Raw genomic sequence first — 25042 nt, forward strand, 5'->3', positions numbered from 1 at the left:
AGTGGTTGTTCCTCTTGCTCTACATGGGTAACGCTGCTTCGAGGGTGGCTGTTGTCGATGTGTTCCTGGTTCGAGCCCAGGTAGGAGCGAGGAGAGGGATGGAAGCTATACTGTTACACTGGCAATACTAAAGTGCTTATAAGAACATCCAATAGTCAAAGGTATATGAAATACAAATCGTATAGAGAGAAATAGTCCTATAATTCCTATAATAACTAAAACCTAAAACTTCTTACCTGGGAATATTGAAGACCCATGTTAAAAGGAACCACCAGCTATCTCATGTTCTGAGCAAGGAACTTAAACGTTAGCTTTTTTACATGGCACATATTGCACTTTTACTTTCTTCTCCAACACTTTGTTTTTGCATTATTTAAACCAAATTGAACATGTTTCATTATTTATTTGAGGCTAAATTGATTTTATTGATGTATTATATTAAGTTAAAATAAGTGTTCATTCAGTATTGTTGTAATTGTCATTATTACAAATAAATAAGTAAAAAAATTGGGTGATTAATCGGCATCGGCTTTTCTGGTCCCCCAATAATCGGTATCGGTATCGGCGTTGAAAAAATCATAATCGGTCGACCTCTAATACAAAGTATTGACTTTGGGGGGGAATAGTTACGCACGCTCAAGTTTAGTTTTTTTGTCTTATTTCTTGTTTGTTTCATGAGAAAAAATATTTTGCATCTTCAAAGTGGTAGGCATGTTGTGTAAATCAAATAACACAAACCCCCCAAAAAATCATTATAATTCCAGGTTGTAAGGCAATAAAATTGGAAAAATGACAAGGGGGTGAATACTTTCGCAAGCCACTGTATCTGTTAAGCGAAATACCGCAGTGTGCAATCCCAGAAGCAACATTTGTGACCTGCTGCCACAAGAAAAGGTCAACCAGTGGTTCAAAAACACAAATGTAAATACAACCTATATATTTATATATTTCCCCTTCGTCATTCGTACATTCTACTATTTGCACATTGTCACAACAATGTACAGTGGCAAGAAAAAGTATGTGAACCCTTTGGAATTACCTGTATTTCTGCATAAATTTGTCATAAAATGTGATCTGATATTAATCTTAGTCAGAACAATAGACAAACACAGTGTGCTTAAACTAATAATACACAAATTATTGTATTTTTCTTGTCTGTATTGAATACATCATTTAAACATTGATAGTGTAGGTTGGAAAAAGTATGTGAACCCCTAGGCCAGGGGTGTCCAACCCTGTTCATGGAGAGCTACAATCCTGTAGGTTTTCACTCCAACCCTCATCTAGCACACTTTCTAATAATTAGCTGGTTGATTAGCTGAACCAGGTTAGTTGCAACTGGGGTTGGAGCAAAAACATACAGGAAGATAGCTCTCCAGGAACAGGGTTGGACACCCCTGCCCTAGGCTAATGACTTTTCCAAAAGCTAATTGGAGTCAGGAGTCAGCTAACCTGGAGTCCAATCAGTGAGACGAGATTGGAGGTGTTGGTTAGAGCTGCCCTGCCCAACAAAAATACTCACACAATTTGAGTTTGCTATTCACAAGAAGCATTGCCTGATGTGAACTATGCTTCGAACAAAAGAGATCTCAGAAGACCTAAGATTAAGAATTGTTGACTTGCATAAAGCTGGAAAGGGTTAAAAAAGTATCTCTAAAAACCTTGATTTTCATCAGTCAGGAGAAAGTTCAGCACTGTTGCTACTCTCCCTAGAAGTGCAAGAGCACAGTGCAGAATGCTCAATGAGGTTAAGAAGAATCCTAGAGTGTCAGCTAAAGACTTACAGAAATATCTGGAACATGGTAACATCTCTGATGAGTCTACGATACATAAAACACTAAACAAGAATGGTGTTCATGGGAGGACACCACAGAAGAAGCCACTGCTGTCCAAAAAAACATTGCTGCATGTCTGAAGTTCGCAAAAGAGCACCTGGATGTTCCACAGCGCTTCTGGCAAAATATTCTATATGCTATCATCGACGGAAAAATGTATTCCCAAGTTTATCAAGATATTTTGCAAGAGAATGTCAGGCTATCTGTTCGCCAATTGAAGCTCAACAGAAGTTGGGTGATGCAACAGGACAACGACCCAAAACACAGATGTAAATCAACAAAGAATGGCTTCAACAGAAGAAAATACGCCTTCTGGAGTGACCCAGTCAGAGTCCTGACCCCAACCCGATTTAAAATGCTGTGGCATGACCTCGACAGAGGTTCACACAAGACATCCTAAGAATTTTGCTGAATTGAAACAGTTTTGTAAAGATGAATGGTTCAAAATTCCTCCTGACCGTTGTGCAGGTCTGATCCACAACTACAGAAAACGTTTGGTTGAGTTTATTGCTGCCAAGGGGGGGTCAACCAGTTATTAAATGCAAGGGTTCATATACTTTTCCAACCCTACACTGTGAATGTTTACACAGTGTGTTCAATAAAGACATGAAAACATATAATTGTGTGTTATTAGCTTAAGCAGACTGTGTTTGTCAGGTGTTGTGACATAGATGAAGATCAGATCAAATATTATGAACAATTTATGCAGAAATCCAGGTAATTCCAAAGGGTTCACATACTTTTTCTTGCCACTGTATGTAGCTTATGTAAAACTGTAAATGTTATACTACATTTTCTTCCCTGTTAATCGTGCAGGTAGCCTAGTGGTTAGAGTGTTGGACTAGTAACCGGAAGGTTGCAAGATTGAATCCCCGAGCTGACAAAGTAAAAATCTGTCGTTCTACCCCTGAACAAGGCAGTTAACCCACTGTTCCTAGGCTGTCATTGAAAATAATAATTTGTACTTAACTGACTTGCCTAGTTAAATAAAGGAAAACATTTAAATATATTTTAAACGTTGTTATTCTCTTTGTGTGTGAAATGTTTACTGTTAAATGCAGGATTGTTTTTGTCTTTGTTTTGTTTAACTTGCAATGTTCGTTTTTGTCGTTGTTGCATGTTTTTCTTGCCAATAAAGCCACTTTGAAGAGAGAGCGAGATCCAGATGAAGGCTGGCCAGCGGATACGAGGACAATGCTGGCTACCATTACAAAGAGCTTCCTAGGGTTATAATCTGCAGCTATAGCTGCTCCGTCCTCTCAGTGCCTTTTTTTTCCTGGAATGCTCTTATACTAGAGAACCAGGACTAGGGCACACACAGATACACACAGGATTAGCATGTAAACCTTCCATAGAGAGCATTATTAAACAAATAATTCCTCTCATTACAGAGTCTATTGACCCAGATTGTCACTGTGCTGCCAGTGGACCAGAGGCTATTGGCTAGTGTTAGCACTAGCTGCATCAGTCAGGAGAGAGTCAGGGGCTAAATGCTAGTGATTAATGTTTGCGCTAGCTGCATCATCCACAGAGACTGATCCTGGAGAATCAGAGGCTTAGTGCAAATGGATATTGTTAGCCCTAGCTGCATAATCTACAGAGGATAATGACTAATTATAGAAAGTATTCACACCCCTTGACTTTTTTCAAAAATGGTGTTACAAATTGGGATTAAAATGGATTTAATTGTCTTTTTTTCCAACAATCTACACAAAACACTCTGTAATGTCAAAGTGGAACATTTGTTATTTTTTGGGGGGCGGGGGGTTCATGAAAAATAGAACTAGTATATCAAATCACATTTTATTTGTCACATGCGCCGAATCCAACAGGTGTAGTTCTTACCGTGAAATGCTTATTTACAAGCCCTTAACCAACAATGCAATTCAAGAAATAGGTAAAGAAATAGGTAAAGAATTAAGTAAAAAATTAAATAGAAAAATGAACAGAAGAAAATTACATAACAATAACGAGGCTATGTGCGGGGATACAGGTTAGTCGGGGTAATTTGTAAGGTGACTATGCATAAATAATAAACAGTGAGTAGCAGCAGTGTAAAAACAAGGGGGTGGGGGTCAATGTAAATTGTCCGGGTGGCCAATTGTTCAGCAGTCTTATGGCTTGGGGGTAGAAGCTGTTAAGGAGCCTTCTGGTCCTAGACTTGGTGCTCTGGTACCGCTTGCCGAGAGAACACTCTATTACTTGGGTGACTGGAGTCTTTGACCATTTTTGGGGCTTTACTTTGACACCGCCTAGTCATATACAGTATCAGTCAAAGTTTGGACAACCTACTCATTCAAAGGTTTTTCTTTATTTTTACTATTTTCTACATTGTAGAATAATAGTGAAGACATCAAAATTATGAAATAACACATATGGAATCATGTAGTAACCAAAAAAGTGTAAAACAGATTCTTCAAAGTAGCCACCCTTTGCCTTGATGACAGCTTTGCACACTCTTGGCATTCTCTCAACCAGCTTCACCTGGAATGCTTTTCCAAAAGTCTTGAAAGAGTTCCCACATATGCTGAGCATTTGTTGGCTGCTTTCCCTTCACTCTGCGGTCCAACTCATCCCAAACCATCTCAATTGGGTTGAGGTCGGGTGATTGTGGAGGCCAGGTCAATTGATACAGCACTCCATAACTTTCCTTCTTGGTCAAATGGACTTTCATTGTTCTTTGCTTATTTGAGCTGTTTTTGCCATAATATGGACTTTGTCTTTTACCAAATAGGGCTATCTTCTGTATACCACACCTACCTTGTCACCACACAACTGATTGGCTCAAACGCATTAAGAAGGAAAGAAATTCCCCAAATTAACTTTTAACAAGGCACACCTGTTAATTGAAATGCATTCCAGGTGACTACCCCATGAAGCTGATTGAGAGAATGCCAAGAGTGTGCAAAGCTGTCATCAGGGCAAAGGGTGGCTACTTTGAAGAATCTCAATCGTGGGTGAAGAATCACAGTCGTGGTTGAACAGGGAGTACAGGAGGGGACTAAGCACTTACACCTGAGGGTCCCCAGTGTTGAACATCAGCGTGGCAGATGTGTTGTTGCCTACCCTTACCACCTGGGGGCAGCCCATCAGGAAGTCCAAGATCCAGTTGCAGAGGGAGGTGTTTAGTCCCAGTGTCCTTAGCTTAGTGTTGAACACTGAGCTGTAGTCAATGAACAGCATTCTCACATAGGTGTTCCTTGATTAGATAAGTATTCAACCCCATGAGGCAATACATGTTAGGATCACCTTTGGCAGGATTACATTGTTGAGTCTTTTTAGGTGAGTCTCTAAGAGCTTTGCACACCTGGATTGTACATTATTTGTCCATTGTTCTTTTTTAAACTCTTCAAGCTCTGTCAAGTTGGTTGTTGATCATTGTTAGACAGCCATTTTCAAGTGTTGCCATAGATTTCCAAGCCAATTTAAGTCAAAACTGTTACTAGGCCACTAAAGAACATTCAATGTCGTCTTGGTAAGCAACTCCAGTTCATATTTGGCATTGAGTTTAGGTTATTATCCTGCTGAAAGGTGAATTTGTCTCCCAGTGTCTGTTGGATAGCAGACTGAACCAGGTTTTCCTCTAGGATTTTGCCTGTGCTTAGCTCTATTCATAATTTATCCCCCTCAAAAAAACTCCATAGTCCTTGCCGATGACGAGCATATCCATGACATCATGCAGCCACCACCAAGCTTAAAAATATGAAGATTGGTAATCAATGATGTGATGTGTTGGATTCGCCCCAAACATAATGCTTTGTATTCAGGACAAAAAGTTAATTTCTTTGCCATTGGCCTCATGGTGAAACCCCTGAGCGGTTTCCTTCCTAGGGTGACTAGGGTGTATTGATACACCAAAGCGTAAAGGGATATTCATTGTCTGCATTTTTTTTACCGATATTCCAATAGGTGCCCTTCTTTGCGAGGCATTGGAAAACCTCCCTGGTCTTTGCGGTTGAATCTGTGCTTGAAATTCTCTATTTGATGGAGGGAGCCTACAGATAATTGTATGTGTGGGGTACAGAAATGGGGTAATTATTTAAAGAAAATCATATTAAACACTATTATTGCACACAGAGTGAGTCCATGCAACTTATTATGTGACTTGCTAAGCAAATCTTTCCTCCTGAACGTATTTAAGCTTGCCATACCAAAGCGGTTGAACACTTATTGACTCAAGACGTTTCAGCTTTAAATGTTTTATTAATTTGTTGACATTTCTAAAAACAAAATTCCACTTTGACATTGTTGGTATCTCAATTTAATGATTTTTAAATTCAGGCTGTAACACAACAAAATTTGGAGAAATGGTGCAGCTCTCCTTCTCTTGATCTCTCTAAGAGGCGTAGTGCTTACATGTCAATTAACATATATAGGTGGTATAGCTGTTGATTGTGTTTTAAATTGGGGGAGAACAGAAATGTGGATGCTTCAAGCTAATTAGCCAGTTAGGACAAAACGGTAATTAGCTTGGTAGGGCACTCAAATATTGTGCACAATATTATGTTTCATTTACTGTTAGTATTATACCTGTAATGGGGCCTTGTCATTGGCTGATGCAGGTGCTTGATTCTATAGCTGGCTTAACCCTTTTTCCCTGTGTGATGACATCATCAATGGTGGCCTTTAAAGTGTCCCAGTATTGTGTGTGCTTTCCAGTGGCTTTATACGTATCTCATAACATCATACTGTATATTGTAGGGATCATCAACTAGATTCAGCCGCTGGCCGATTTGGAACATAATTACAAGTAATTTGTAGACTGCGAATTGACCGCAAGAAATTCCAAACATATATCATATTTGACTTAAACATAATTTCAGACCTTGCTTACATTTGTATACGATCACGTATCTCTCTACTATGTGTGGGAATACTTGGGAACAGATTTCTTCAATTAAAATCACTTGGAGCTGATTTCCTGGTGTTGTTACAGTCTATTATGTCCAACAATGAAAATGCAAATACAGTTTGGGAACCCTGCTATATAGGATGTGTGTAGGATTTTGATTTGGGCTGTATTGTTGACTGTCGGTGTGACATCATCAAAAGTGGCCATGATACGATTGTGGATTTATATGTGTTAATGGAAACCTCCCTCAGCTTCTGTAGCACTACCATCTTATCCCAGACTATATTCTCTCCATAGAACTGTAACTGAACAGAACAGTCTTGTGTGTTTTCAGGTGGCAGTAGAAAGCACTCTCTCAGACAGAGCAAGTGGGTCGATATCAAACACCGTGCCAAAATAAATCTCTTTGTTTTTCCATTCTTCTGTGGCTGAAAGATGGATGCGGGCTTTAAGTCAGTCTTTATTTGAACTGAATGTACTGAGTGTGAGCACTCAAGAGCATTGTAGTCAGCTAGCTGGTATAGATGTGTGTGTGTGTGTGTGTGTGTGTGTGTGTGTGTGTGTGTGTGTGTGTGTGTGTGTGTGTGTGTGTGTGTGTGTGTGTGTGTGTGTGTGTGTGTGTGTGTGTGTGTGTGTGTGTGTGTGTGGGTGTGTGTGCAAAGCTCCGTAAAACAACACAGTAATTAAACAATTGGCCCTATCTTAATGAGCCTACATTTCCTCATTCAATAATTTGCATATACTGTATATCGTTTTTTTGTATATGTCTGCCAGTTTTTTTTGAAAATTGAAGAAAATTCTCCTTCTGACAACAGAAAACAAAAAATGAGTTGTCTCCTGTGAATGACCATGCTTTTCTTTACAACACTTCACTAGCTGTATATAGACAATAAGATTATACAGCATATGGTTTCAAAGGTAGATCGAAGGTGAGACAGGGCACAACGCAATATATTGTTGTTGTTTAATAGAGATGAAGAAAGAGAGATTTCTCAGAAAGTACCTGAGAACATGTTAGCTGAAGGTGATGGGGAACGTGTGAGTGAACGTGTTTGTGAACATGTGTTGATTTAAGACTGTGTACAGGTAACTGCCAAAATAAAGGAAACTTTCATAGGGCTTTTTTATTATATATATTGTTTTCTTTATGTAACTAGTCAAGTCAGTTTAAACCTCTCTGGGGTATGTGGGACGGTAGCGTCCCAACTCGCCAACAGCCAGTGAAATAGCAGAGCGCCAAATTCAAAACATCAAAAATCTCATAATTCAAATTTCCCACACATACAAGTATTATACACCATTTTAAAGATAATCTTCTCGTTAATCCAACCACAATGTCCGATTTCAAAAAGGCTTTACGGCAAAAGCATAGCATTAGATTATGTTAGGACAGCACCTAGCCAAGAAAAACCACATAGCCATTTTCCAAGCAAGGAGAGGCGTCACAAAAAAACAGAAATACAGCTAAAATGAATCACTAACCTTTGATGATCTTCATCAGATGGCACTCATAGGACTTCATGTTACACAATACATGTATGTTTTGCTCGATAAAGTTCATATTTTTATCCAAAAACCCCATTTTACATTGGTGTGTAATATTCAGAAATGTTTTGCCTCCAAAACTTCCTGTGAATGAGCACATCAATTTACAGAAATACTCATCATAAACTTTGATAAAAGATACAAGTGTTATGCACAGAATGATAGGTAACTTCTCCTTAATGCAACCGCTGTGTCAGATTTAAAAAAAGATTTACGGCGAAAGCAAACTTTACAATAATCTGAGTACAGCGCTCAGACATCAAAACAAGCCATACAGATACCTGCCATTTTGGAGTCAACAGAAGTCACAAATAGCATTATAAATATTCACTTAACTTTGATGATCTTCATCGGAATGCACTCCCAGGAATCCCAGTTCCACAATAAATGTTTGTTTTGTTTCGATAAAGTCCATATTTATGTCCAAATACTTCCTTTTTGTTCAAGCATTCAGTCGAGTAATCCAAATGCACTGTGCTTGCGCAGTAAGTTGAGACGAAAAGTCAAAAAAGTTATATTACAGTTCGTAGAAACATGTCAAACGATGTATAGAATCAATCTTTAGGATGTTTTTATCATCAATCTCCATAATATTCCAACCGGACGATTTCTTTGTCTTCAGAAATGAAAAGGAACACACCTCACTCTCACGGGAGTGCGTGTGATTGAGCTCATGTCATTTTCTTAGTCATCTGATTCCAAGAGCTCTTATTCTCTCCCCATTCACAGTAGAAGCATGAAACAACGTTCTAAAGAATGTTGACATCTAGTGGAAGCCTTAGCAAGTGCAAAATGACCCCACAGACACTGTATATTAGATAGGCAGTCACTTGAAAAACTACAAACCTCAGATTTCCACACTTCCTGTTTGGATTTTTTCTCAGGTTTTTGCCTACCATATGAGTTCTGTTATACTCACATACATTATTCAAACAGTTTTCTATCCAAATCTACATATTTTAGCTTCTGGGCCTGAGTAGCAGTCAGTTTACTACGGGCACGCTTTTCATCCGGACGTCAAAATACTCTCCCCCTACCCCAAAGAAGTTAAGAACAAATTCTTATTTTCAGTGACAGCCTGGGAACAGTGGGTTAACTGCCTTGTTCAGGAGCAGAACAACAGATTTTTACTTTGTCAGCTCGGTGATTTGATCTTGCAACCTTTCAGTTACTAGTCCAACGCTCTCACCACTAGGCTACCCTGCCACGCCGTTGGGTGATCCACGAGCCAGAACAGTGTCTGGAACTCTATTTGAGGGATGCGCACCATTCTTCCAAGAGAAATTTCAGCATTTGGTGTTTTGTTGATGGTGGTGGAAAACAGTCTCGGGTGCTGCTCCAGAATCTCCCATAAGTGTTCAATTGGGTTGAGATCTGGTGACTGAGACGGCCATAGCATACGGTTTACATCGTTTTCATGTTCATCAAACCGTTCAGTGATCACTCGTGCCATGTGGATGGGGACATTGTCATCCAATGGAGGCATAGCTATGGTATCCAAAAGAATGGCCTGACCAGCATTTTTATACATGACCCTAAGCATGATGGGATGTTAACTGCTTCATTAACTCAGGAACCAGCACCTGCTTTCTATATACTTTGCATAACTCATTTACTCAAGTGTTTCCATTATTTTGGCAGTTACCTGTATATGTAGTGATGAGCTGAGGACTGAGGACTGAGGGCGTCCCCTGCCGACATTGAGAAAAGACTTAGGAGCATACCCATGGCTTTCCCTCTTCCTCACTTACAGTGTCTTCTCTTTTCACACACACACACACATCTCTCTCTCTCTTTCCCTCTTTCCCTCTCTCTCTTTCTCTCTCACACACACGCACAACCACCCTCTCCCCCATGCGTGTTAACTAACTCTCTCTCTCCCCCCTCTTTCCCTCCTCTTCCAGATCTCATCTGATGCCGAGGCTGAAGGAGTCTCGCAGCCACGAGTCGTTGCTCAGCCCCGGTAGTGCTGTGGAGGCCGTGGACCTCAGCATGGAGGACGAGGTGCTCATCAAACCTGTTCACAGCTCCATCCTCGGACAGGACTACTGCTTCCAGGTGAGGGTCAGAACACATGGAAACACACACACAGAGAGACACACACACAGACAGACACACACACAAGAGTATGCACACGCATTCACAAACATGCGTGCACTCACATACTCACAGCATCTAGGGCCAGGACTACTGCTTTGAAGTCAGGGGCTGCAAATGTGCAGACACACAAGTGCACACACGCTTGTATACACAAAATGTGCTTTATCCTGGGGAAAGATATTTCTTCAATGAGAGAGATGAACACTAGAGACACATTCACTTGAACACACACCCATATAATACACCTGGCAAGGCCCTCTTCATTGAGAGCACACTGTCACACACACACACACACACACACACACACACACACACACACACCACAGGAGCGCTGCCTTGAGATGAGCCCAATTACCATATGCACACGCACACAGCAGGACCGCGGCTCTAAAACGAGCCCTGCTGGCAGTAGACACGGCACTGAGAGGAGAGGAAAGTGAGTGACTAAGCACTCCATGAGCACTGTGTGAGCAGGCTGAGAGTGAAAAATAACCAGCCATTGTCTAGCACGGACTGAAGAGGCCTTCACTGTTCTCTATCACCTTCATCGCACTGCACTCTCTCTCTCTCGTTTTTTTTTTCTCTCGCATATGCTCTCTATTTCTCTCACTCTTTTTTCTCTCTCTAGTACATTCTCTCTCTTGTCCTCTCTTATGTCCAATCACCACAGAGTACTGTCCAATCGCATCGTTCCTATTTCAGCTCCACCAACCCTCGGTCAGACACCTCATCTCACCGTGTGTGTGTGCGTGTGTGTGTGTGTAGTCTAGTATTCATATACCAAGATAAGACTAGTTGTAGGCATTTTTCCTTCTGAGACTCTATGTCCTGTGCCCTGTATCTGTTTTTTCCATGTATGAAGGACAGTAGTCACTGTGTTGTGTTTCTCTGTGTTTCAGGTCACCACTTCAACGGGAACTAAATGTTTCTCCTGTCGATCGTCAGCCGAAAGGGACAAATGGATGGAGAACCTAAGGAGAGCCGTCCACCCCAACAAGGTGAGACATGATTGACCAAGTGCAGGTTCATAACAAAAGAAATAGATGCCTATACACTGTTGGAGCCTCCATGTTGTTTTAACCAGACAATGTTGCACCAGAAGGTCTTTGTCAGGCTTCTGACAAAGGAAGGGGATAATCTAGTTCAAGTACAGACATTGACAGTCTGGATTCCAAACCTATCACTCACAACTCCACAAGGGCCTGGGAAAGATAGCCAAGTGACCTAATTGGAATTGAGCCATTGAGTCAGACATTTAGACCGAGGCAGTTGGATCATCCACACGGTCTGGGATACAGTATGGTACATCCGCGATGGTGTGATGGGCCTCCCAGTGAGACAGAGAGACAGATCTGTAAAGGGACACAGTCCAAACAGTCTCCAGACTGCCAGTGTCAAATAGAGGTCCCAACGCACATGTTCCCCTCCGCCGCTTTCCTCTCGGCTCAAAACGTTTTCCTTTAATCACAACAGCGCAGAAAGACGGCAGGCGAGCGGCTAACATATGGCTCCCTGCGTCAAGCCCCCCCTAAAAAATGTAAATCTGACAGCACTCTCCCGCTTTCATCTTTCTTTATTTAGCAAACGACTTGCTAATTAGAACTTTAAGGAAAAAGTTTGGCTTGAACCATTGCATTTTGTTTTCTTCTCAAAATACTCTCCTGGCACAGATATGAATTTTTCCATCTCAACCTTGCAAGTTTTTAATTATTATGTGATTTTTCCACAGATTAGACACAGTGTAAGTTTGCATGTCTGTCCATAAACATCAGCGGGAGAAACAGATGTTAAGGCGTTTTTTGAAAAGGGGAGGAAAGTCTTTGTAGTGGGTGTTAAATAACGTGTCATATCCAAAAGAGTCAGAAAGCCATTTTCAGAGTTCTATTCATGAGATACTTATTGTTTTACTGGTTAAATTAAATTAGCATAATGAACTGTGTTTATATGTAGGAGCTACCGTGCAGGCCCATTAACATGTGCATTTTAATCAGCTATTGATCTGCTTATTTATTTTTTATAATTTTCTGGTGGGGGATGTTTAACACCTTAATTGCCCGTTATATGCTAATCTCAACCCACCCTCCCTGCACTCCAGTGAGTCAAGATTTGATCAAGCACACCTCAAGTATTTTTTTATATTTTAGATATGTTGCTGTTATTTTTCCTTTTTTGGAAGGCTCGGAAACTACAATGTTTACTGAGAGAAGCACCACGTTCCCATAGAAAACTGCTAGTGGCACCAATATACCTGCATACTATTTGAGATATGTATTAGATCCAGATCTGGCTACCACTGACCCTAACCGCCCCTCTCCGCTCCCTCAAATATTTCAAAGTATTTGAGTTACAGTGAGTATGTACGAGAGTCTAGACCCAGGTCTGTGATCTACCCCTAAACCCAGCCCTCCCTCTCTCTATCCCCACACAGGACAACAGCAGGCGGGTGGAGAACATGCTGAAGCTGTGGATCATCGAAGCCAAGGACCTTCCTGCCAAGAAGAAGTACTTCTGCGAGCTGTGTCTGGACGACGCACTGTACGCCCGCACCACCTGCAAGCTCAAGACCGACAACGTCTTCTGGGGCGAGCACTTTGAGTTCAACAACCTCCCGGCCGTCAAAAGCATCACGGCCCACCTCTACAAGGACTCGGACAAGAAGAAGAAGAAAGACAAGAACAACTACATCGGACTGGTCAACATCCCCGTCGCCGCGGTGACGGGGAGGCAGTTTATGGAAAAGTGGTACTCTGTGAGCACGCCGACGCCCAATAAGGGTAAGACGCCGGGGCCCATGATCCGGATCAAGGCCTGCTACCAGAGCATGAACATCCTGCCTATGGAGATGTATAAGGAGTTTGCAGAGTACACCACCAATAACTACATGTTGCTGTGCTCTGTGCTGGAGCCTGGCATCAGTGTGAAGAACAAGGAGGAGATGGCTTCTGCACTGGTCCATATTCTACAGAGCACCGGCAAGGCCAAGGTAGGAACTATGTATTCACGCACGACTGTAGGTCGCATATTATTATATTAACTGCCGATCATCAAGATTACTCTTTCACATACACATTTACTTTTATTTTACACATGTTTTGGTTAAATTCGCGGGCAATGTTTACGGTAAAATACTTTGCTCAAGGTAGCAACTGCATCAGGAGTGTTGGCTAAGTAAGGTCAATATCTTTCATCCTCAACATGTAGGTATCAGAACTCAGCCTATGTTCTGTAATACAGTGGTACTCTGTGTCACCAAGTTCAAACTGAAGGCAAGTGAAGCCAATGAATGTGACCAAACTTGACAAAATGCTTTTTTTTTTTACTTTGACCCGGCCAGACAGGTGATTTCTTGTTCATTCAACAGAGAGTCTTGACTTTTTCCTTTTGGAGTAGATGGCCACATGTTAGTTCGACAGAGGAAGTATTACATCTCAAATGAGCGTTTAATCCATCCTCAGTTCTCCTTAGTTCACTCTCCTGCAGGGTTGTAAAGCTCAGGGATGTTTGGGACGGATGTTCAACACAACAGAACATAACAGAAGAGACGTGATGGGTGTTAGCTGCTGTGTTATTAGGCCTAGATTAACCCACTGCAGTCTTGGCATGTCTACTTTAGTCCTTTTTAAATCTACCACAACAGGGGGCCCTTTTGGAGCGATTATCTCTCATCCATTCAGCAGTCTACACTTTACCACACTGACACACCCTCTCTCGCTCTCTCACTCTTGCTCGAGCTGTCTTATTGGTTATCTACTGCACTTCCTGTCATGAGTCGTATGCACAATTCATTGGCTGCTGCCTCGGTAAGAGAAGGATTCATTGCTCTATTCTCTTTATGTTATTTTCCAGTTGAAGCTCCCTGACTTTCTCTCTCTGACTTTAGAGCGAGACTGCCACGATGAACAATTAGTACTTAAGAGGTCCTGCTGGACCGCAGTAGACTGTCGCTGTCCCTGTTCTGGGTTGGGTTCCACACACACACACACACACACACACACACACACACACACACGTTACAAAGGTACTATAGGTCTCTGGAGAGATGGTCACACTGTTAATTAGACCTAATTAATTACAGTGTCCCTGAAAAGTGTTCAACTTTCGCCTCTCCCTTACCTCTCTCCTCCCTCCCTCCTCTTTCTCCCTTACCTCCTTCCTCCCTCTGCCTGTCGTCTTAAATGGAGACAGGTCGTTAAACTTTAATACCAGCGGAGAGAAGCAGTTTCAAGGTTGATTTACACTGGGACGTCTTTATTTTCCCCCACAGATCTATAGGTTTGGTAGATCACACAATCCCAATGGAAGTATTCCCCTCATTCGCTCTACAAATGTTTATTGCGACCAGACTAATAATTTAAAAGCCAGTAATAGCTTTTAAAGGGATAGACAAAATCAAATGGATACATTTAGCCTGGTCAAGAATGTATTGACTGATTCATTCAAGTAAAGCTGTTTTCCGTTTGGATATTAGTTTGGTTGGCTTCAGCTGTGGTCAGACAAGCAAACTACCCTCCTTCTAAAAGGATTTAACTAATTAAGGAAAACTTAGATATGATGTTGTTTGTCCATCCTCGTTTGGCCATTTCATGTGTGCACACATGCAGTACATTTTTTTAGAACTAGATTACCCTCGAATCCTAGGCTACATTCTCGACGGAGCACTATACACATTGTAGCCCACAGCACCACAACACATCCAAAATATTCCCAACTAATAGTCCCCAAAAATATTCCAAACTATATTTTACCCAGGCCTAATACTATGCTGTGTATTTTCATATCCTGATTTACGCTGTGTGGTTTGTCCTTTTTACAAGCTACAGATTAAGCCTTGGGCCAAACTTCCCTCTGCTCTGCTCATCTCTAAATTATTTTTTGCTGGCTGTCTTTTTCATCCAAGTCGATGACTGCTCCTTGACCGCAGCAACCAAATACACATCTACAAAATATTTGTCATCCACACAATCCTTGAGGGGAACCCATCATATTTTTCATTCGAAGGACTCTGCCATCATATCTGGCCAACGATAGCATCTGGAGAGCCAAAGTTAATTTGGCTGGTTGTTTTTGTTATCACATTCCATTTTTTATTTATTTAAACCTTTATTTAACTAGGCAAGTCAGTTAAGAAAAATTATTTTTTCCTTTGACGGCCTACCAATTACCCGAACGACGCTGGGCCAATTGTGCGCCACCCTATAGGACTCCCAATCCCGGCCGGTTGTGATACAGCCTGGAATCGAACCAAGGTGTCTGTGGTGACGCCTCTAGCCCCTAAATGACAGCCTCTTTGTGTTATGTCTGGCTGTTCTACACCCCGTCTTGTTTATTATTTCGTCTTGTGACTGTGCCGACGTAGTGTCTACAGAACAAGTCTAAACCTTTTGATCCTCTACCTACCTACTCACTCACTCATCCCTTCACCCCGCTGTTGATTCTAATGATGCTGATGTGAAGTCAGTTCTGGTAACATTAGCAGCGTTAACTTAAGAAAGCACGGAGACAGACTTTCCTCGGCGGTGCGTCACGATCAGCTGGTTAATTATGATTACAGTCATTGGGGTGGAGAGACGTGTCTAACACCTGCCCTGTCAGGGGGGAGTCGGTCTCTCTCTCTCTCTCTCTCTCTCTCTCTCTCTCTCTCTCTCTCTCTCTCTCTCTCTCTTTCTCTCTCTTTCTCTCAGGCTGTGTAGCCCCTCTAGTCTCTGTTGATTTGTGTTGAGGAGGGGGAGGGGACTCTGGTGATTACATTGTGGTTGGTTGTTTTTTAGGTGATGATGATGAACACAGTGTTTTCTTTTTTAACACGAAGGAGGTTCGCCTTTGGTGCTTTCTCTCTCTGTCTGTCACTAACACTCTCTCGCCTTCTCTCTCCCCTTCTCTTTCACCTTCTCTCTCTCTCTCTCTCTCTCTCTCTCGCACTCTCTCTCTCTCTCTCTCTCTCTCTCTCTCGCTCTCTTCAATTACATTTCAATTCAATTTAAGGGGCTTTATTGGCATGGGAAACATATGTTTACATTGCCAAAGCGAGTGAAATATATAACAAACCACAACGCTCTTCCTCTCTATAGCTCCCTCTCTCGTGTTCTCTTTCTCCCTCTCTCTCTCACGCCTCAGTGCGTTCTAAGTCTAGGGATGTTTGAGAGGTTGTCATTGACTGTTCTTTTTCGCCGTCCAGCCGGATGCCTCGGTTGTCACGGCAGTCACTCAATGCTGTAGGCCCGGGGATCACACTCACACATAACAAGACATCAGAGGGGTAGATGGGAGGTCAATCCCTTGTGTTTACGCACGAGAAAGACTTGTAAATGCTTTATTCGGGGCGTTGCCTTGAGAATGTTCCAGAAAACACAAGGTCCGAGTGCTTCTCTCTCCATCCCTTTATCCCCCTCTCCACACCTTTATCCCTCTCTCCATCCTTTCCCTCGGGCGGCTTGTTCCACTCTCTGACCCGACCAGCATCTCAGTGCACTCACACAGCAGTGTTAGCCGCAGCACACAAACATCAACAACAACAAGACGGCAATGTGTTGGGGTGCCCCCAAGCAGCATTCTCAGCATTCACTTTTCTGTTGGTGAAAATGACTTTGCAAACACTATTGATTTGATTCTTCTTCTCCAGCCCGTTGTGGCAAGTAGGAATAAGGCGCCTCGTCTCGGAGAGGCTATTCAGGGCCTCATCTGAGTCCTATGATTTATACTTATGGAGTACAGCGCTCAGCTGGCCATAGATAACAGAAAGCAGAGAGGTGGTGTCTGCTTCTGCTGTTATTGTTTTTGTTTTACTGCTCCTGGAGGTAAAGGAAACTAACAGACGGTATTAAGTGGCCCTTCATCAGTCAGTCAGATAACAAATTCGCCCTCTCTCCCTCCCTCCATCTTTCCATCTCTCCTTCCTTGCCTCCTTCTCTCCTTCTCCCCCGAGCAACAGAGCTCTCGTTATTTAATTAGATGAAGTGCAGACATCCCCTCTTCTTGCTCAGCGGTCAATTCGGTCTTTGCGGGGCAGCAGCACTGCTAGTCTGCTCGATTCATCGATTAAAACCTGCTGTGTGCAATCGCACGCACGGATGAACACACACGCTGCTAATGAATGTCTCAGGGCACAAGACGGTTTTCTTGGATGCTTGTTGGCGGACAGCTACTGGGTCTTTAACAGTGCTCTAGTTTTGCTACTTCTTTAGGCTCTGGACTGGGAGGTTGTTTTTGTTTATAAACTGGATGGTTCGAGCCCTGAATGCTGATTGGCTGACAGCCACCGGTATGACAAAACATGTATTTCTACTGCTCTGATTACGTTGGTAACCCGTTTATAATAGCAATAAGGCACCTCAGGGGGTTTATACATGTTCCTACCACGACGCTCGCTCTACAGTTTATGTCTGTGATAGAGAGATACTGTGTGTCGAGATGGCGAGAGGGGGAAAGAGAAAAAGGAATGACGAGAGAGGAATGGGGAGTGATGGAGGAGAGAGGAAACGGGGGAGCTAGAGGGACAGATTGCATTAACTGTCAGTTTGAGTTTACCCTTTCAGTCAAACCTGGAACTGGGGTACTATGCAATGGTCTGCATGGGAAATAACCCCCCCCCCCCCCCCCAAGTGATCCAGAACCTTCTTTGAAGTCACAGCTGGCACAATATTACCCTCACAAAGAGAGCCAGAAAATATACACTCTCATACAGCTTTGTTTTTGAAGAATTTTCTGGACTTTTTGGGGAGTAAACATATATTCCCACTCAAAATCCTATCTTCCCTAACCCCTAAACCTAACCCTAACTCCTAACCCTAAACCTAACCCTTAACCTAACCCTAACTCCTAACCCTAAACCTAACCCTAAACCTAACCCTTAAGAATAGCATTTTAACAAATTCAAGTCCTGACTTTAAAAAATAATGTTTTCCTGCCTTGGTCAGGACATTCACACGTACACACGTACACACACGTACACACACGTACACACACGTACACACACGTACACACACACACACACACACACACACACACACACACACACACACACACACACACACACACGTACACACACACACACACACACACACACACACACACACACACACACACACACACACACACACACACACACACACACACACACACACACACACACACACACACACACACACACACACACACACACACACACACAAGGGATCCCACCCCCCCCCCATATCTGCAAGGAGCTGATGACATTGGATGAAAGCCCTCCTCCAGCTATCATGGTACTACAGTGTGTTTACCACAGCAGTGATGTGGAGAGGTTTGGTCCTAGCTTCCTGTTGTTGTTCTGCTGTAAGGCTGACTGACACTAGGGCTACGGCCCAAGTAGTGCACTAGGGAATAAGATGCCATTTGAGACACTGCCTCACTCTGTGCCTGTGGGAAGACTGGGATTCATTTTCACCCCCAGCTAGCTCTCCCAGCTGACCCTACTCTGTAATACAATGTACTATACCCTCCATAGGAAGAGAGGGAGTGGTAGAGGAGAGCGGGAGCGGGAGGGAGAGAGGGGGAATAGATGAGAGAGAGAGTGAGAGTGGTTCGTGTCTGCTCCCCTAGAGTCTCAGCCCGGGGCTTCTAAGCCACAGTTATCGATCACCCAAATCGCTGATGTAATCTCTTTTCTTCTCTCTACGCCCTTTCTTTTTTCTATACCTTTTTTTAAAGTTGTCCAGTAGCTTGTCTTCCCTCGTTTATTGGAAAAGCTTCCTGTCTTGCCTTTGGGACTTTATGGTGTTGGCTATTAAACCCAAAATAGAGGCATACACACACAAAAAGAATGTGGTACACTGTGGAAATGATAACAAATGAGTGAAGGAAATGCGAACATTTCTGAAAATGCTGTAAATTATTATTATTTTTATTTTTTATTTTTAACAATCAGAAGAGAGAGAGCCCCATTAAAACCACTCAGAATTACCTTAGGATAATGCACTACTCAAGCATATGTAGAGCTTTTATTATTAAAAAAACATAAAATACAGTAAAATACAGTCACAAGTGAGAAAAAAATTGTGATGTGATATTTTGGCCATATTGCCCAGCCCTAAAGGAAAATGCCAAGACTCTCCCGCTATCTTTCGCTCTCGCTGTCTCTCTCGCTGACTCATTTTGCTATGGAAACACTTTAATAAAAGAGAGAGATCTTCTTTGACTGTTCTTGTCTGTGACAGCCGGGAATGGAATGTGCTCTGTATTCTGAGGGTCAGAGTATATTCAGTGTGTGTGTGTGTGTTATAACCAGTGGTTTGTAACGAGATGTATTGAATAGGTACACCTGGCGCAGGCAATGTCGAAGTCCTGATTTCTTCAGCTATCTTTTTTTGTATCCAGCTCCTGTTTATGTTGACATGTACACATTAACAAATAATGGTTCTAAATAGTACCAGAAAGGGGTTCTTTGGCATGTAATCTTAGTAGAAACCTTTTTGGTTCTAAATACTGTAGAACCCTTTTTGGTTCTATATACTGTAGAACCCTTTTTGGTTCTAAATACTGTAAAACCCTTTTTTGAAGGATTAATAAAGAACCACGCTCATAAGGTTCTAATTTGAACCTGTACGGTACTATAAAGAACCATTTAAAAAGGTTCTATATAGCACCAAAAAAGGTAGCGCTATGGTTACAACCCTTTTTGGGGCTATATATAGGCTATATTTTTTGAGAATCTTTATGGGGAATGGTTCTATAAAGAATCTTTCTCAATCTGAAAGGTTCTTTGTAGATCATTTTGAAGAACCATACAGGGTTTGTTATTCTGGTCAGCCATATTATATTGTTAAAACTCCATAGGCGTTATTATTGTGTTAATTGACAAGGTGAATCAAGTGGACTACCTCTGGAACAGCTGGGGGTCCCTAAGGAGAGAACTGAAAACCACTGACTGATTTAGTCAACTGTTCTCAAGTAACTCAAGGCTATACATGACTCTTTCACAAGACACTGTCACTGGCCATAGTTGTAATATGTAATGGCATAACACAACACATTAGATAAACTGGAATGACACTCTCACTCACGGTTGCACAAAAAGAGCTGTGAGCAAACCACACCCCAAAATATTCTAATGAGCTGCCTCCCCTACATTTTAATTATCACTAAAAGAGCAAAGAACCCTTTTGAGTGAATTGTAAAGAACCATTGGAAAGCTCAAAAGGTTATTTGAGTCATTATTGTTCCACATAAAACCATCACCCTTCCCAAAGAACCCTTGAGGAACTCACATTTTTTTGTGTGTAACACTGTCTTTGTATTGGTAGTTTTGTCATCAAGTGACTCTCGGGCCTCTGTTCCTCTAGAGAGGAAGGATGGATTGATGAGAGAAGGAGTGCTTTCTGTGGCCTTTAAACCTCTGACCTCAGGGATTTGTCATTGTTCAGTGGTGATGGGGACACTCTTAATGGGAAGGGAAAACAAGAAACACTTTCGCCCCAGTAAACAAGCACATGCCAACATGCGCACACGCACACAGACGCTCTCTATCACACACACATCTGCTGTCTCACTACTCCCCCTGAGAAAACACAAGAAAGCTGATCTCCGAAGTGCTGTCAAACACACACACACACACACACACACACACACACACACACACACACACACACACACACACCCTGGGATGGTCAAGGCTTTATGAGTTAGGTGCTGCCAGGTAAGACAGTCTGCAGGGAGCCTCTTCTGCTGGAGTTTAATATCTTATATCCCTTTTATACCAAGACGAAAACCCGCCAACTTAACCATGCCATTTTCTTTTTAACGCCTTTTCCTTGTATCTGAAAGGTGAAGCCGGTACTTTTATTTCCACCAAGTGAGGTAGACATGATTGCGGTATTATGTTTAAAACACCCGCCAACGCCTCAGTATAAAGCGTTGCCTTTCATCTTACCGACTTTGGCATGCAATAACCATTTGACACGTACCAACACACAGGTGTGATCATTCTACAGTGGTCCCTGCAGCGTACGCTCAAACCGGTGTGATTAGAACGCTTGTTTAGAACATCCAGTTATGGTTGACGCAACAGTCAGCGTTTGAGCTGGCCACACTGTTTTTTTCACAGAAACATTTTGCACAAACACAGTCCTTCCTGATTGTGACCAGTTTATTTTTCAACGCAACGTTCAGACATTCACAGAAGTAGCGACAGCATAACACAATCATCCAAACCGGAAAATGTAGGCTACATTTTAGTCCTAACGCTAACTGAGGAAAGATTGATTAAACACAAGCGGTCATATTTAGCTAACTCTCAGCTGACAGAAACCATAATATGAGTTAGCTAATAGCAATTACTATTTAATATTAATCAGTCCACGGGTGAGCTCACCATTGACCAAAATAATTGAATAAAATGCTTTCTAAAAATCGAAAGTAATCCGACGATAGGTAGTTTTTGCCCACCGCCATGTTTGTTTTTTTCGCGTCAACCAAAGATAAGAAGAGGAGACAAGATGAGTTTGGTTTGTTTGCAGTATGCATGTTGAAGGGGCTGTGTCGTCTACTATCATTCACTTCCCTTCATTAATTTCCGGAAGTTTATTCGAAAAATGAGTGAACCATCCCTTCACGTCATTTTGTTATGACATCTTTGGTCTGACAAACGTTTATGTGACACCCATAATGCATTTTATAATGTCAACAAACATGGCGCCACACATAGTTGGCCAAATAGCTTAGCATTAGCTCATTATAATCAGTACAACCTTCAAAAACGTATTTTACACACATCACGTGTCCATTACAATCTATGCAAGAATCAGAATGCATTATTTGTCTCCAGTACTTGAAAATGTGAATAAAACAGTAAATACATTATGCTCCATACATACAGTACCAGTCAAAGTTTGTACACACCTACTCATTCAAGGGTTTTTCTTTATTTGTACTATTTTCTACATTGTAGAATAATAGTGAAGACATCAAAACTATGAAATAACACATATGGAATCATGTAGTAATCAAAAAAGTGTAAATAAATAAACCCATGAGTGAGTTGGTGCGTCCAAACTTTTGACTGGTTCTGTACATAGGGTATGCTATGTTAGAAACACTATATAGGCACTTACTTTGATAGAAACACACACATTTCCAAAGTTATTCCCTATTTGTTAGGAAAACAACAATGAAGGCAATCTGAGCGCCAGCCAGAAAATGTGCCAGGGGGAAAACATTTGTGCAAGACTGCGCAAACGTCTGCGCACTTGATCTGGGGAAACACTGGGGATGTGCTTGGGCTCTAGTCGAAGAGAGAAGTTTGTCTGGCTCAGTAAAGCCTCAAAAATAAATTGTCGTCAACAGTGAAATGGTCTATATGAATTAATGAGGAGGCAGAACACACCTCAATTCAAACTGTTGTTAGAAAATGTAACTTGTTTGAAAATAATTTGAAATTAACAAATTGAAACAACCTATACACTACCATTCAAAAGTTTGGGTTCACTTAGAAATGTCCTTGTTTTTTCAATTAAAATAACATCAAATTGATTGGAAATACAGCGTAAACATTGTTAATGACTATTGTAGCTGGAAACTGCTGATTTTTAATGGAATATCTACATAGGTGTACATTTGACATTTTAGTCATTTAGCAGACACTCTTATCCAGAGCGACTTACAGTAGTGAATGCATACATTTCATAAAAAAAAAAAAACATACTGGTCCCCCATGGGAATCAAACCCACAACCCTGGCGTTGTAAACACCATGCTCTACCAACTGAGCCACACAGGACCACCGTGTGGCTCAGAGGCCCATTATCAGCAACCATCACTCCTGTGTTCCAATGGCACGTTGTGTTAGCTAATCCAAGTTTATCATTTTAAAAGGCTAATTGATCATTAGAAAACCCTTTTGTAATTATGTTAGCACAGCTGAAAACTGTTGTGCTAATTAAAGAAGCAATACAACTGGCTTTCTTTAGACTAGAAAGAGGAGTGGGAGGCCCGGTGCACAACTAAGCAAGAGGACAAGTACATTAGAGTGTCTAGTTTGAGAAACAGACACCTCACAAGTCCTCAACTGGCAGCTTCATTAAATAGAACCCGCAAAACACAAATCAACCGTTTCCAGCTACAATAGTCATTTACAACATTAACTATGTCTACACTGTATTTCAATTCTGTGTTATTTTAATGGACAGAAATGTGCTTTTCTTTAAAAAGACAAGGACATTTCTAAGTGACCCCAAACTTTTGAACGGTAGTGTAGGTAATTAGCAGGCAGAGTGTCTAAGGGCAGCGCGGGTGAACTGTCCTGTTGCGTAACAATAACATTTTGGAACAGTGAGTGCATTCTGACATCACACTCATGAAAAAAACTCACGCTGTGGTGACAGAGATATTTGGAACTTACTCGTGAAAATTGTTAAATCATGAGCATTCTATTGTTGTCCCACATCAAACTTGTCCTTGTAGTTATGAAAAGGTATAAACACAAAAACAGCAGTCTGCATGACATCACAGCATTCTGGTCCAAATAGCAACTTTACCTGATATTTTTTTCCAAATCTATTTAGGATATGGAAATCAACCAAAGGGCAACTAAAAGCAACTGTCTAGACAATGGTTTAGTTCATTGCAAGCTATCTAGCTGGATACCCAGCTCATAATTACCAGAACATATCTGACAATGTTTTCAGTTGAACTGTAGCTAACTTTTTATTCATCATATCAGGAAAATTACAAGGTAATAGGTTTTTTTTTTTACAAGTATGACGCGCTAAAAATAGCTAACTTACTATTGTGAATGTAAAGAAATGATAGCAGTGCATTCTGTCGGAGGAATCTAGAACTTAATCAATGCTGGGTTAGTCCGGTTACCATGACAACAGTCGCAAAAACAGGGTCAAAGTTGAATGTCTCTTCTCCCAGCCCTCCCCGATGCCGGCTAAGCACTGGATGTATTAATGGCAAATGCCAACAAGAAAGAGGTAAAAATGGGACTGTTTGAAAGGGGATCATATAAACATTGCCCTTTTTTTTTTACAGGCAACATACCGTGAATCCTGGTTAAATTAGGTAATAGACTTCTTCTCCCCTCTTTCCCTGTCCTTTCTCCTCTCCTCCGTTTATTAACTCTGATCTGTTGAGCTGCACGTTCTTCTCCGGGCTCGCTCATCTCCCTCCTACCCTCCCTCTCCCCCTCCCTCTTCACTCCCTCCTTCCTGCCTCCCTCATGTCTCTCTGCATGGGAGGTTGTGGTGGTAGTGAGGTATAGTCTGGGTGATGGGATGTGACAGTAATATAGAAAGTGTCCCGTTTTTCCTCATTAGCACTGAAGCGAGGGAGGAGGGGGGCGGGCCGGAGGAGAGGGGGAGGAGTGGTGGAGAGAGAGAGAGAGAGAGAGAGAGAGGGGGGGGTTGGAGCTCTTTTTAGGCCCTTGTCTCGGAGTATTAGAGAGGCAGAGTGGGGTTCCTAGTAATACTCTGTTATGAGACTGGTCTCAGCTGGCCCTGTGATTACAACACGCACACGTTTACACACAGACACACACACACACACAGCACACACACACACACACACACACACACACACACACACACACACACACACACACACACACACACACACACACACACACACACACACACACACTCTGCCCTACCAAAGGTTTCTGTATTCCTTGAGTATTGCTAGTCCATTCTAAGAACCACATGATTTAGATTCATCATAGCCCTGTTGCTAAGCTAGGATCA

The 25042-nt window shown here is 41.9% G+C and overlaps 1 protein-coding gene across 5 annotated transcripts in view; it reads left to right on the forward strand.

The window, feature by feature from the left end:
• Positions 1–25042, forward strand: part of LOC106562976 (disabled homolog 2-interacting protein) — a 207830-nt gene that overhangs the window by 150835 nt on the left and 31953 nt on the right. For all 5 annotated transcript variants that reach the window (XM_014128141.3, XM_082958112.1, XM_014128139.3 and 2 more), the window contains 3 exons: positions 10137–10290; positions 11232–11330; positions 12761–13315. In XM_014128141.3, coding sequence (XP_013983616.1) covers positions 10137–10290; positions 11232–11330; positions 12761–13315 — 808 coding nt within the window. The remainder of the gene's footprint in view (positions 1–10136; positions 10291–11231; positions 11331–12760; positions 13316–25042) is intronic.

The sequence above is a fragment of the Salmo salar genome, chromosome 11 (assembly GCF_965601325.2).
Source record: "Salmo salar chromosome 11, fSalSal1, whole genome shotgun sequence".
NCBI classification, from domain to species: domain Eukaryota; kingdom Metazoa; phylum Chordata; class Actinopteri; order Salmoniformes; family Salmonidae; genus Salmo; species Salmo salar.